The 13,666-nt window shown below is 41.7% G+C and overlaps 1 protein-coding gene across 1 annotated transcript in view; it reads left to right on the top strand.

Annotated features, from left to right (window-relative positions):
- KLHL5 (kelch like family member 5) overlaps window positions 1–13,319 on the top strand; it is a 50,765-nt gene extending 37,446 nt beyond the window's left edge. Inside the window, exons 6-12 of the mRNA XM_066631719.1 lie at window positions 75–287; window positions 3,294–3,480; window positions 5,322–5,546; window positions 6,291–6,453; window positions 8,958–9,170; window positions 9,531–9,702; window positions 11,018–13,319. Of these exons, the coding sequence (XP_066487816.1) occupies window positions 75–287; window positions 3,294–3,480; window positions 5,322–5,546; window positions 6,291–6,453; window positions 8,958–9,170; window positions 9,531–9,702; window positions 11,018–11,074 (1,230 nt within the window). The 3' untranslated portion in view covers window positions 11,075–13,319. The remainder of the gene's footprint in view (window positions 1–74; window positions 288–3,293; window positions 3,481–5,321; window positions 5,547–6,290; window positions 6,454–8,957; window positions 9,171–9,530; window positions 9,703–11,017) is intronic.
- The last annotated feature ends 347 nt before the right edge of the window (window positions 13,320–13,666 follow it).

Here is a 13,666-nt window from a genome sequence, read left to right as displayed (position 1 = left end):
TTTTTTTACACTTAACAAATATCCATCTCTTTTCTCTATTAAAAGTGAGTTTTACTTTGTTCTTTAATTTCTAGGAGCATTTCATGGAGGTAATTAGAAACCAAGAATTTTTACTGTTGCCAGCCACTGAAATTGCAAAGCTTTTAGCAAGTGATGATATGAATATTCCTAATGAAGAGACCATTCTGAATGCATTGCTAACATGGGTGCGACATGATTTGGAACAGAGAAAGAAGGATCTCAGTAAACTCTTGGCGTACATCAGACTTCCATTACTTGCCCCACAGGTAGAGTGCTGTAATTTATATTGTTGTTCATTATTTTTTTCTCCTTACGTTTTGTATAACTTGAAGTGATTCAACTTGGTTGTCACTTACCTACCAAACTTTCTAAGAATACTGAACTACAGCATTCAGAGGTACTATAAAAGTATGGTTTGCATTATGAAAAAGAGCAGCTTCAGGCTTGTGAACTCCGTCCTTCTCTTGCACACACAGTTTAGAAGTGTCCGTTCCAGGTTTGCAGCAAACCTTAGATTGCTGGATTTCACAGAACATGTACAGGTTGAGTCTCATTCATTTGCAAGGGTTCTGTTCCCAGAGCTAGTGTGGGTGGCAAAAATCGCATTAACGCAAATCCATTTAAAAAACAATGTTCCTTTGCAAGGCAATTTAAAACAGCTTTACTTACCTGGTGATGTAAGATGGAATCATTAGGCAGACAATCCATCAATCAGTCTCTCTCCAGGCGCTTAGAAAGGCTTCACTCCGAGCTAGCAACCCCTTCCTTCACCCAGAGCGCATCGCTAGGAAAGAATACAAAGTGATTATCTTTCTTTCACATGCTTAGGGGGAAGGGAGGGGTTGCTTGCCTTGGGGCTGCCCTCTCTTACATTATTGAGGCTGTTGTTATTTTCCTTTAATTTAAAGGGCCCTTCTTGTTACATGTTCTTCTCCAGCAAAGGAGACTGGCATCTTAAAGTCGATGTGACTTTTCACCAAGTTGAAAGCATGCTGAGACCTGACAGGGTTGAAGCCTTGTTTGTAGTAGCAGCAGGTGATGGGCATTGGCAGGACCACTGACCTAGCTGGCACGCAGTTTGGCATGATCAGGCAGTGTATAGTAGGGTGCTGACGAACTCCAAGCCTACCCAATGGCAAAGATAATCTCTGGGATGATTCTGAGAACGGCTGCCATTTTGGTTCCTAAAAAGCAAACTTTTTTTTCTTTGGCTGTGCTTTGGAATGCTGGCAATAGCAGTCACCTCTGCTGTGGAACATTGGTTTTAACTCTCATCTGTGTTCATCAGCTGTAAGTTGGGGAAAAAAACCCAAAACCATGACTTCTGATACAGGCTCAGACTTTATCTGGGGGGGACTGACTATCTAAGCTCTCAGAATGCCAGGAAATGTCTTTTCCTCCCCAAAGTGGTTTGAAGAGGAAATTAAAGCCCAATTTAAGCAATGAATGCAAGGGACAATTGAGGAGACTATTGCTAAGCAGTTGGAGGCTGTTAGCATTTATTGATTGATTGATTTGATTTGTATTCCGCCTTTCTCCCCAAAGGGCACCCAAGGCAGCTAACAATCAAGTTAAAAAACAATCAAGTATTTCTCATAAATGACTATATGCTAATAAGGGACACACAACAAGCCAAGGCCATTGCTAAATTTCCACGATTTATGAGGAGGTATATCATGTTGACTGGCATCAGGTGGTCTTATCTTGACCCTGGTGCCTGCATCAAAGGAAGCCTGCTTCCTTTCAACTTTGATTGCCTGTTGAAACCTTTGCATTTAGACCATCTGGGCCTACACTTTCTCCGTTCCTTCCCCTTTTGATGAAAGGGACAAAAAACAAGGCCTTCCCTTTCCCTGATGGTTTTTGGGAAGGAGGGAGAACCTTTCTTTCTATTAAAATGGAATCCAAACTTGAACAACATCTTGGCCCCAATAAATGGTGTGCCCACTCATCTACTCTGAGAGCTAGCATCTTCTCCTCAGGTTTTTAGCCACACATTTCTTCTTGCTTCCACATTTGAAGCAATTGCCTTTGAGCAGAACTGTAATGCATCTAATGAGGCATCTGCAGAAAAAGCTACTGATAAATGAGTCTGTAAGGGTGTTTTAAGCCACCCTTTTCCTGGCTTGACAGGGGCAGATTGCTGTGTCAGAAAGAACCCATGTTTAGATGAGTGGCATACAGCAGTGTTTCTCAAACTGTGTGTCTGGACCCACTAGGTGGGTTGCAAGCCAATTTCAGGTGGGTTCCCATTCTTTTCAATATTTTATTTTTAATATGTTAGACTTGATGCTAGCATGGTATGTGACTGCATTTCGGGAATTATTTTAACAGTGATAGTAAATGGTACTTACACTTGGGTAAGTGTGAGAAGGATTGCAGCCTAGGATTGTTAAAAAATTTCCTGCTTGATGATGTCACTTTTGGTTATGATATCACTTCCAGTGGGTCCTGACAGGTTCTAACAGATAAAAAGTGGATCCTGGTGCTAAATGTGTAAGAACCACTGCCATATAGCATTGGTTCTGTGTTCTACATTGTAGAGCAGATGCAGGAGTCTCACTCACCCATTAATATATTGACTGTGTTCTCAGTAACATGTTCTCTGACCAGGCCCTGCATAATCTCCTGGCAAACCTGTTATAAATCACATTAGTGACTGTTTTAAACAAGAACATGTTCAGTTTCTAGGTGAATTTTGACTAGTTGCAGCATGAGCTGTCTGTGAACCATAGCACTGGCTGGGCATATTTTATTGATTGGTTTTCTATGAATGCTAAGTTTAAAACATGGATACTTATTCTTCTGAAGTGCTCTTATTTTATGTAACATGTCCATTCTGTATCTATTGCAAGTTAACTGATATTTTTATATTTGCAGTATTTATACTATTCTTGAGAGAGGCATTAAGAGCATAAGAACAGCCCCACTGGATCAGGCCATATGCCCATCTAGTCCAGCTTCCTGTATCTCACAGCGGCCCACCAAATGCCCCAGGGAGCACACCAGATAACAAGAGACCTCATCCTGGTGCCCTCCCTTGCATCTCGCATTCTGACATAACCCATTTCTAAAATCAGGAGGTTGCGCATACACATCATGGCTTGTACCCCATAATGGATTTTTCCTCCAGAAACTTGTCCAATCCCCTTTTAAAATCGTCTAGGCTAGACGCCAGCACCACATCCGCATTGACATATCGTGGCCAAAATAGCCCCACTGATGTACACGTATTTGCTTAGCAATTCAGCATGTCTCTCCTCTTTTTCTAGTTCTTGGCAGATATGGAAAACAATGCACTGTTTAGAGATGATATTGAATGTCAAAAACTCATTATGGAAGCAATGAAATACCACTTGTTGCCAGAGAGACGACCCATGTTACAAAGTCCCCGTACAAAGCCTAGAAAGTCTACAGTTGGTGTGCTGTTTGCAGTTGGGGGCATGGATGCAACTAAAGGTATTTATATAGCTTGACTGCACAGAGGGTGAAGACAGAAACAACATTTTTTGAGCAGGAAGTGTTTTCACCTATTTGGTACAAAATGTCTGTTTTGCTTCTGGAGCAGGAGCTTAAAAATCAGTTTGAAGTTTTTGTTCAACCAGGGAAAAGATGGGTTGTGCCTATTGATTAGCACTGGTAATGTCATTAACACACCTGTTCCAATCCTTCAAACTCTGAAGTCGCTTTGCAACTGTTCTTAAAATATTTGTGACTTATATATTACTAAGATGAGTTATGAACGTAGACATGTACGTGTGCTGCCTTTTAAAGAAAAGGAGTAGTTTGTCCACCTAATATGTAGAGAGGAGCAACGCTGATGGCTGGACCACTATTCAGTTTCATGTATTCATTTCCATGTGTCATTCAAATTGCAAAGCCAGGCTTACAATACATGTGCAGAATCTGCTGTGATTGCTCTTAAAAGATTACATTTGTCTTCACTGAATAAGATGATCATTTGAAACATTTATTGGAATTACTGGTATGATGTTAGTGTAAATACACCAGTCTTAAAACAACCAAGTTCACCAAGTTTGGTCTGGTTTGTTTGGTAAATGAAAGTACAAAAATGTTGTCAGAAACAAGAAGATGTGACTTTAATTTGATTTTACTTTACTGCTATGACCACAAATATTCACTGAAACAAAAGAGAACTTATCATCCCTTGATAGAAACCAATACAAAATGTAAGAAACTGTATACGCAATATACATGCTGGTAGCTACTTGAACACTATTATCTTCTTGAACCTACCATAGCATCTTTAAATCATAGTATTGGGGCTAGTTACTAAAGCATTTGATGAAAGAGTTCTCATAATGGTTGCTCAAGTGACCTTTTGTTCTGTGTTGAAAATGTATTCCAAATGTAGATGAACTTGGGAGTATATATTCATTCTAGCATTAGTTATTTAATATTACATGATGAAGAACTGGTGTTAGAGTCTGCAAATAATTTTTTAAAAAATTGTATCTTCTGATGCTGGATAACTAATAAACCAATCCTAAAGGAGCTGGGCAGCTGCAGAACACATATTCCCCTCATGCTGACTGCTATAAAAGGTGCTCTGACAATGTGCAAAGTCATGCACTGTTGGAGTGCCAGCAGGAAGCCTGGAGCCTTCCCCTGTGCTCCAGAGCAACTGGGTGCTGCCACCGATGGAGATAAGGTGACGGGGGAGGTGGGCAGGAGAAGGGCAAAATGGGTTTGGGGAGGGTGGAAAGAGGTGAAAATGGGGGTGGGCAGAGGATGGCCGGGTCAGGTACGGAAGGGGTGAGTTTAGTAGCTGCCACCAAATCTTAACCCCCATTTGTCTAAATAGACCCCTCCCCGCACATGGAGGTTTAACCCCAGATAAGGAAACTATTGTTCCCTTACTCAGAGGAGACCTCTGCATCTCTCCCCCCAACAGGATGCAGTAGTAGCCATTTTGGCATTGCTGCATTGGCATGGGGGGAGGGAAATAGGATTGGGCTGTAAGGGCTACAGACAATTTGATTTTATGTCTGCTGCTCAGTTGTTTATAACATTTCATGCAGATCTCATCAAATAAAACATTTAGCAAATGCTTGGTTGCTTGCTTTACTATTGGCATAGAATCTGATAAGTCTCAAGGACATGTTCTGAAGATATTAATACTGCTATAATTTATCTTTTGCATGTATGTCTGTGAATATTAAATTTAAAAAATTGCCATATTGCTTATAAACTTTCAGTGTAAAGTAGTTTCAAACTGGTTTTGTTTGCATGAAACAGGGATTGCAAAGATAATTTTTCTATTTTATACTACTGCTAAGGAGCAACAAGCATTGAAAAATATGATCTCCGTACCAATATGTGGACTCCTGTAGCAAATATGAATGGGAGAAGATTACAGTTTGGAGTAGCAGTGTTAGATGATAAATTGTATGTTGTTGGTGGTAGAGATGGATTGAAGACTTTGAATACTGTGGAATGCTACAATCCCAAAACAAAAACTTGGAGTGTGATGCCACCTATGTCAACTCACCGGCATGGACTTGGTATGTATAGTAATGTCACAGTAATGTCAGAACATGAACTGTGCTATATGATCAGGTCATTTTAAACTAACCACTTTTTAAAGTGCCTTTTGGGTGTGTTTGTGAAATAATGCACTTGGCATCAGTAGTCAATTACTTATAAGAAAAGCACATTAATAAAAAAACTTTCCAGTACCATGCTGTTCCTTTCAAATACACAGTAAAATGAATTGTATTGCATGAAAACATCTAAGTACTCAACCTGAAGAAGTGTTTGAGTGATTGTAATGGCATGAAAAATTAGATAGAATAATCTGTACCATAGACCACTATACACAAGACATTTGTTTCTATGTGGTTGTAGAAAAGTTGTTCACACCTTGTGTTTACTTTTGTCGTGCACTGCAATGTTAACATTCCTATTTTGCCATATTTTCTTAATGTAGAGTTGCATCCATATAGGAAATTGTTTTTACTGATGCAACTCCACGTAACCTGAAGGGTAGTTTAAACTTTGAAAGTTGACACATTAAGTGCATTTCAAGATGGCCTCCTGGATCAGTGTCCTGTGCGAGTTGATGGTATGCCTCAGAATCCTTTGTAATAACATGAGTTCCAGGGGTTCCCTATCAGAAAAGTTGGGGTAGACAAGGCTTAGTGAAGATAGAAAGCATTTTTTGGTGGTGTGTTTTGATAAACCACTGTTTCCAATACACATTTTTGTCAATTTTGCATTTAAAAACTATTTCTAAACATTGCTTTCAGGGGTGGCTGTATTAGAAGGTCCTATGTATGCTATAGGAGGACACGATGGCTGGAGCTACCTGAATACTGTTGAAAGATGGGATCCACAAGTACGTCAATGGAACTTTGTAGCTAGTATGTCAACTCCAAGGAGTACAGTGGGTATTGCAGTATTAAGTGGAAAGTAAGTAGAACTAAGAGCAATAATTGTCAAATTTTTCATAACATTTTGCACAGAGAGAAAGAAACTTTGCAATATCAAAACCTATGTCGTCAACTAAAATAATGGAGTGAGACAGTTCTGAATTATACGGCATATGTATGTGTTCTTTCTCATCCTACCCAACAGGTACTGGAAAATTTGCCATATGCAAATTTCATGTATATCCCACCCTTCTTCCAAAGAGCTCTGGGTGTCTTCTGTGGTTTCTGCTCTTCCTCCCCCAATGCTGCTTGACTGAGTGGGAACTCAAGCCAGGGACTCTCCAGTCAGTGGTGTCACTAGGGTTCGCATCACCCGGTGCAGGATGCCAGAGCATCACCCCCCATGCAGTGGGTGGAGCAACACCCCAGGTGGTGGGTGTGGTGATGTACCATCACTTAGCCCCCACTGGATTTTTGGCTGTACCTTTTGATAGAACAAAGATAGATACACATTCTGCATGTGCCAACGAACTAACACCTTATTGCAGCAGTTCTCAAACTTTTAGCACTGGGTCCCACTTTTTAGAATGACAACCTGTCTAAGACCCACCAGAAGTGCTGTCCTGATGGAGGTGACATCAGGCAAATTAAAATAATTGTATAAATAACAGCCCAATCCTGAGCTGCCCGCATTGCCCAGGTCCGGCAGCTTTGTGGAGGGCTGCTGCCAGATCCTGTGCCTCCTGCGCTACCGTGGGAGGCTCTTCTGGAGAAGGGGATGTTTGTCCCACAATGGGGCTCCTCATTTTAGTGGCGACCAAAAAGTTGACGCTAAAGTAAAGGTGCTCGTGTAGGGCACGCAGCCCTGCACGAGTGCCTTAGATCCTGCAGAGCTTGGCTCTGCGGATCCGCCTCGCTCCCTCCTCCAGACACTCCTCCCGCCCGCCCCCGGCCATGCCTCCCCCCTTCCCGGAATGCCTCCCCCGCACCCCCATTCCGCAGTCTGGCGGTCCGGGAGACCACGGAGCTGTGGAACCCAGTTGACCACTGCGCAATAGCCCAGCGCTGGCCAGATCTGGGCTAGCTCCAGTGGGAGCCCAGTGGTAAGCCCCACAAACGTGCCTTATGGCACATTTGCGACTAAGGTCCATGACATGGAGCCGTGCCGCGGACCTCAAGATTGGGCTCTAAAGTAAAACAAATAAATAAGCAGAAGCCAGCCCTGGTCCACCAAGTGAATTTCCTCTGTAGCCTGCCTGCAATAATACCCCCCTTCCAAAATCAGTAAGGTTTTCAACCCTACCCAGTGCAATTTAAGAACTTCTGTTTAAACCAGATCACTGTCAGGATCCACCTGGCTTTGCAAATCTCAAAAAAGTTCACCTTATCAGCTGAAGCCTCTGTTTTGATCCGTTTTAGTGGGGGAAGGGAGACTGCATTCTGGAGCATTTGTTGAGTTCCAGTTCCATCAGATCAAGACCATTCCAGTGGCTTCACATTCCCCTTTGCCTGGCCACCAGCCAAGGCACATTTGCTTACTTGTGAGTAAACACAACTGTGAGGCTTAGTTTCGCTTTTCATAGGGATCAATACATTTGTCTGCTTGGAGGAAGGGACTTCCTTCTCAGGTGTTTTTTTCTCATGGGGAGAGAAAATGTCCCTTTTCACCCCAGCCCGGTGTCTTTTTCCAGTGGCTATCTTTTCTGCATCTGTGTGTGGATTGTAAGCCATTTAGGGCAGGGAACCATTTCTGGATTTATTTTTCTGTCTCAGTTGCTTTGAAAACTACTTCTGGTTGAAAAGTGGTATATAAATATTCTTAATATTAATAGCACAGCCATAGCACAGCCTAAGGAAAAAATAATAATAAATGGTGACAAAATTCTTGAAAGCTAAACAATGGATAAATGAGAACAACCTTTAGTTACATGGTGACTGACAAAGTTTAAATAAAAAAGGGAAACTGACAGAATTTAGTTCCAGCTGGGGGAGGGAGATAACTATGAGTGGGTGTTTTTGTCCTTGAAAAGTATGATCATTTATTTGAAATATTGGAACAAAAATCCATTTTTTTCTATGCATTTTCTGTTTTGTAATTTCTCTAATGTCACAGTGGGGGAGGGAAGAAGAGAATGTTTTTCTTTCAAAACAGCCATAAACATGGTTATAAATATGGCTGATTTGTATAAATCAGCCCATAAATATGGCTAGCATACATTAACAACTGCACTAGAAAAGGACAAACTGCACCACCTGGTGAGTGGAAATGAAGTGAGGCAGAGCCAATGTTTAAGACTATTAGGCTTTAATGGTGGCAGCATTAAAAAAAAAAGAGAGAGAGATTTGAGAGATCTTTTAAGAGAGTCTCCCAAGAGAGTTCCTGTTTGAAGAAAAAGAGCATCAAACTGTCTTAAGAATGAGGAAGATATTTGCTAGGCTTTCTCTTGCAAGAATTAACCATATATTAGAGTACCAGCTTGAGTATTTCCTCAAGCATGTTTAGAAATTGCAGCTTATGTTCTTAATACATTTCTGTGCTTGCAGACTTTATGCAGTTGGTGGTCGAGATGGAAGTTCTTGTCTTAAGTCTATAGAATGCTTTGACCCCCATACTAACAAGTGGACACTATGTGCTCAAATGTCAAAACGAAGAGGGGGTGTTGGAGTAACCACCTGGAATGGGTTCCTCTATGCTATTGGAGGTCATGATGCACCAGCCTCCAACTTGACATCCAGGCTGTCTGATTGTGTGGAAAGGTAAATAGCCCAATAAAGTGTTCAGGTCACACAGTTCAACCAAGGCTAAGCAAAGTGCTAATGATTTTAGTAGGAAAGTTCAAGCATGTGCTAAAATTACTCTTATTGAAATCAGAGTGGGTGGGAATATGCCCTTGACTATAATGGATGTTAGTTTTAATAAGAAAGGATCAAATAAGAAATTAAAGAAGGCATGTGCGGTGTCACCAGAACAGCAATACTTCAGTAATTAGGGCATGTATAAGAACTCTGTGTGTGGGTGTGAGAGAAATTCAACTCATAAATACTACATGATGTTTTCTTATTAGAGCTTGAAGCAACTGGATTAGAGCTTTACTTTTTTTTAAAAAATCTTTTCAGGTACGATCCCAAAACAGATACATGGACTGCAGTGTCTTCCATGAGCATTAGCAGAGATGCAGTGGGAGTTTGTCTTCTTGGAGACAGACTATATGCTGTTGGAGGATATGATGGACAAACCTATCTTAACACGGTGGAGTCCTATGACCCTCAGACAAATGAATGGACACAGGTATCAAGATAAGAAGCAGTATTGTGGAGGGCTGTTGGCTCAGTAATAAAGTATAAGCTTTGCCTACATAAGGCCCCAGGTTAAAATCTTGGAATTGCCTGTTAAAGGATCTCAAGTGGCAAGGCTGGAAGGTTCAAATGCCCCCTGTTTTCTAAGAGTCATCTCAATCCTTTTTGAAAGTCAGCCCATATACTTAAATTCAGTCATTCCTGCTGCTGTTTGATTTGGGGAGGACTTCCTGTCCCCTTGGAGTGGGCAATCAAATGTCTTCCCTCCTTGGGGCAATCCAGTCACCCGCCCCCCCTCTCCTGCAAGCTTCTTTTGAAAGAAAAGTAGGGGGAAAGGGAAAGATTTAAAAAAAACGAAACATTTTTAAATGAAAAGCTATGGAACTTGTGCCTACCTGAAAATTTTGTCTCCAAACTTCAAGTATGTATAATTTCACTTTGGCAGAGCTATGAGATGAAGGTATTCTTCATCTGTCACTTTTCTTTTCCCCCAACCAGTCATACAGTCATGTAGCCTTTCTAGCTGTTCTGTGTTAAGGAAAACTAATTTTTTAACATTTAGCATTGTTGGGAAACTCAGTTGAAATGTAAACTCAGAAACTGCTCTTCTGGGTGTGTAGGTTAGTTGTCCACACTGCTGTTCCTGGAAAATATGCTTATGTTTCCCTGTCTAGGGACCACCTGGTAGAAAAGGAGAATCTATCAGTGTTACTATATAGTATACCCTAGCAGGATATTTATAGCACAATTGTTCCCAAATGTTTTTGACTTGCGGCTCCCTTGACCTACTGGGTCATTGGCCACAGCTCCTCATTAGGGCTATAGTCCTATAGCTATAGTCCTAATAATCCTATATAGGACTATAAGTTGTAGTCCTATATAGGGTGGTGAGTTTTTTACGAGGATTCTGCATCTCCCCTGGCTGGTATTCATGGCTCCTCAGGTAGCCACGACTCACTGTTTAGGAACCACTGTTATAGCACATGCAAATGGTAATCACAAAGGCTGGAAGATCTTGTGTGGTGTGTCCCCCCCTTTTATGAAAATAGGATACTTATGCAGGTGTACTTGCATCCTGCTTCATGATGCCTGACGCTGAGCTATGGCATTTGGTTGGAGTTCAGAGGAACCAAATCAAGGCCTGAGTGAAATACAGTAGGAAGAGGAGTTCTTCCAGTCTTTACATATTGATGTCACTGTACTTCTCTCCCCCTCAAATTAGTTCCTGAGTTTTTGTAAAAAAAATTTTAAACCTCTCATTTTAAAAAATGTTTTGTTACTGACCTGTTTTTGTTTTGACCTTACAGGTTGCACCACTGTGCCTAGGAAGAGCCGGGGCATGTGTCGTGACTGTGAAACTCTAATTACAAAGATATCCTTCTCTTCTGTAGACTCTCTGGGTTTTTGTCTGAAATTACTAAATTATTATCCAATAAGGTACTGTGTATCTTCACAGGGCAAAGAGTTTGGTCTTAATCTATTAACTAGAGCTTTTTAAAATAATGGACCAACATTATGCACTTTTTAAAAATGAGTAATGCAATTTATGTACATTTGTTTGTTATGGAATACACTGCAGCTGGCTGGATTGCCATCAGACACATCAACAAGAAATGCAGAGACTGAGAAGTAACTGGTGCTTACAAATTCTGTTCTGCTCAGAAAGGAACAACTTTTCTTTTTGTTAAATACCATTGATTTATTTCTGATATGTGCTGTTTGGCAGGCTCAGGATGCAGGTATTGATTTTCCAAATGTCTTGACTATTTGAATATTTTTACATGGTACAAAAACAAACCAAATGCAAAGAAAGCTTAAATAGCTAGGGTACCTCTTGTCTGAGAAATTTTATACAACTGATGCCTGATGCTCATTTCACCAGTTTTGCAGCCTTTTGTTTAATCAAAGCCTTACTTTAATTATAGTCTTAGTATACGAATGAAACCTTTGCAGCTTCTGGTACACTTGCTGAATTTTGTAATCTTGTATGTAACTTTCAGTACATTATATATAATTATACATAATTTAATCTCTTTCTCACTGAATTTGATTCAGATCACAAATTTGTGAATCTCTTCTTATATGCAGAGTGGAGAAAGAGAAAATGGAGAGGGAGGAGAGATCTGGTTTGTTTAAAAGCAACTTTAATTGGTAGTTCTCTGGTAGGGGGGGCGTTCCTCACCCTTTGGGAGATGCCCCTTCCACCACGGAGGAGGGCCAATCCTGCTGTATAGGACGTCTTGTCCCCCAGAAGGACCCTTCATCTGCTAGGACAGGAAGCTAATCCACTGAGCTCTGTAGCGCAGCTGTGCTTCCCAATAGTAGTGCTCCAGGGAGCAGGGCAGGTTCTGAGGCAAGTGAGAGAGAACTAAACTGCCTCATAAGACCAGCAGGTCTATTAGGGGAGACCCCTCTTTAACAACTCCAAAGGAGAAACAGGGTCAGCATAACTTGTGATGCTGGGCTCCCTGCAGCCATTTATCAATCGACAGCCATCTTCACCATTTTGTGGATTGAAGGTGGACCATCATCACCAAAACTGAAGACTGTGAGCACGGGCCATTCTCTGGGTTCATCAGGACTCATAGAGGCAGGTTCTGAAAGGTGAAAATATCCAGAAACGACCAGAACCACACCCTTACAAAGACAGTAATTCAACCCTTGCTGGACATCAACCCAGTAGAGTCCATTCCACAAAGCCATAAGCAATTTTGGATCTACTCGATCTCTTTTTCTGGTACCCAAAAAGATCAGGGATGTGCAGGCTCAGAGCTGGCACAATGATGTGTCCAGAGGAGCATGACTTGTGATAAACAGGGAGAAGAGCCTCTTCACACCAGTGCAGTTGTGAGAGTAGTGGTTTCAGCCAGTTGTGATCCATCAGCCAGGGAAGCACTTACCCCTGCCCCTTTAAGGGACAGGGAAGGGGGGAAGGCAGCAATGTGATCCCCAGGATTGTGTTGCTGCCAGGGATGGGAGTGGGTTCTTTTACTTACCTGCAGCCATTGCTGGAGTCCTGGGGGTCCGGTGAGCAATCTGCAGGGCATAAGAACATAAAGGTTTCCCTAAGAGTGATTGTGAGGAGCTCCAGAAGGATCTCGCCAAACTGGCAGAATGGGCAGCAAAATGGCAGATGCGTTTCAGTGTAAGTAAGTGTAAAGTCATGCACATTGGGGCAAAAAATTAAAACTTCACATATAGGCTAATGGGTTCTGAGCTGTCTGACAGATCAGGAGAGAGATCTTGGGGTGGTGGTGGACAGGTTGATGAAAGTGTCGACTCAATGTGCGGCGGCAGTAAAGAAGACCAATTCTATGCTTGGGATCATTAGAAAAGGTATTGAGAACAAAACAGCTAATATTGTAATGCCATTGTACAAATCGATGGGAAGGCCACACCTGGAGTATTGTGTCCAGTTCTGGTAGCCGCATCTCAAAAAGGACATAGTGGAAATGGAAAAGGTGCAAAAGAGAGCGACTAAGATGATTACTGGGCTGAGGCACCTTCCTTATGAGGAAAGGCTATGACGTTTGGGCCTCTTCAGCCTAGAAAAGAGACGCCTGAGTGGGGACATGATTGAGACATACAAAATTATGCATGGGAAAGATTAAGTGGATAGAGAGATGCTCTTTACACTCTCACTTAACACCAGAACCAGGGGACATCCACTAAAATTGAGTGTTGGGAGAGTTAGGACAGACAAAAGAAAATATTTCTTTACTCAGCATGTGGTTGGTCTGTGGAACTCCTTGCCACAGGATGTGGTGACGGCATCCGCCCTGGACGCCTTTAAAAGAGGATTGGACAAGTTTCTGGAGGAAAAATCCATTATGGGTTACAAGCCATGATGTGTATGTACCACCTCCTGATTTTAGAAATGGGCTATGTCAGATGCAAGGGAGGGCACCAGGATGCTATGGCCTGATCCAGTGGGGCTGTTCTTATGTTCTTATGTT

The sequence above is a fragment of the Tiliqua scincoides genome, chromosome 6 (assembly GCF_035046505.1).
Source record: "Tiliqua scincoides isolate rTilSci1 chromosome 6, rTilSci1.hap2, whole genome shotgun sequence".
Taxonomy (NCBI): Eukaryota; Metazoa; Chordata; class Lepidosauria; order Squamata; family Scincidae; genus Tiliqua; species Tiliqua scincoides.
Note: the sequence above shows the minus strand (reverse complement) of the source record. Positions and strands in the feature narration are given on the sequence as shown.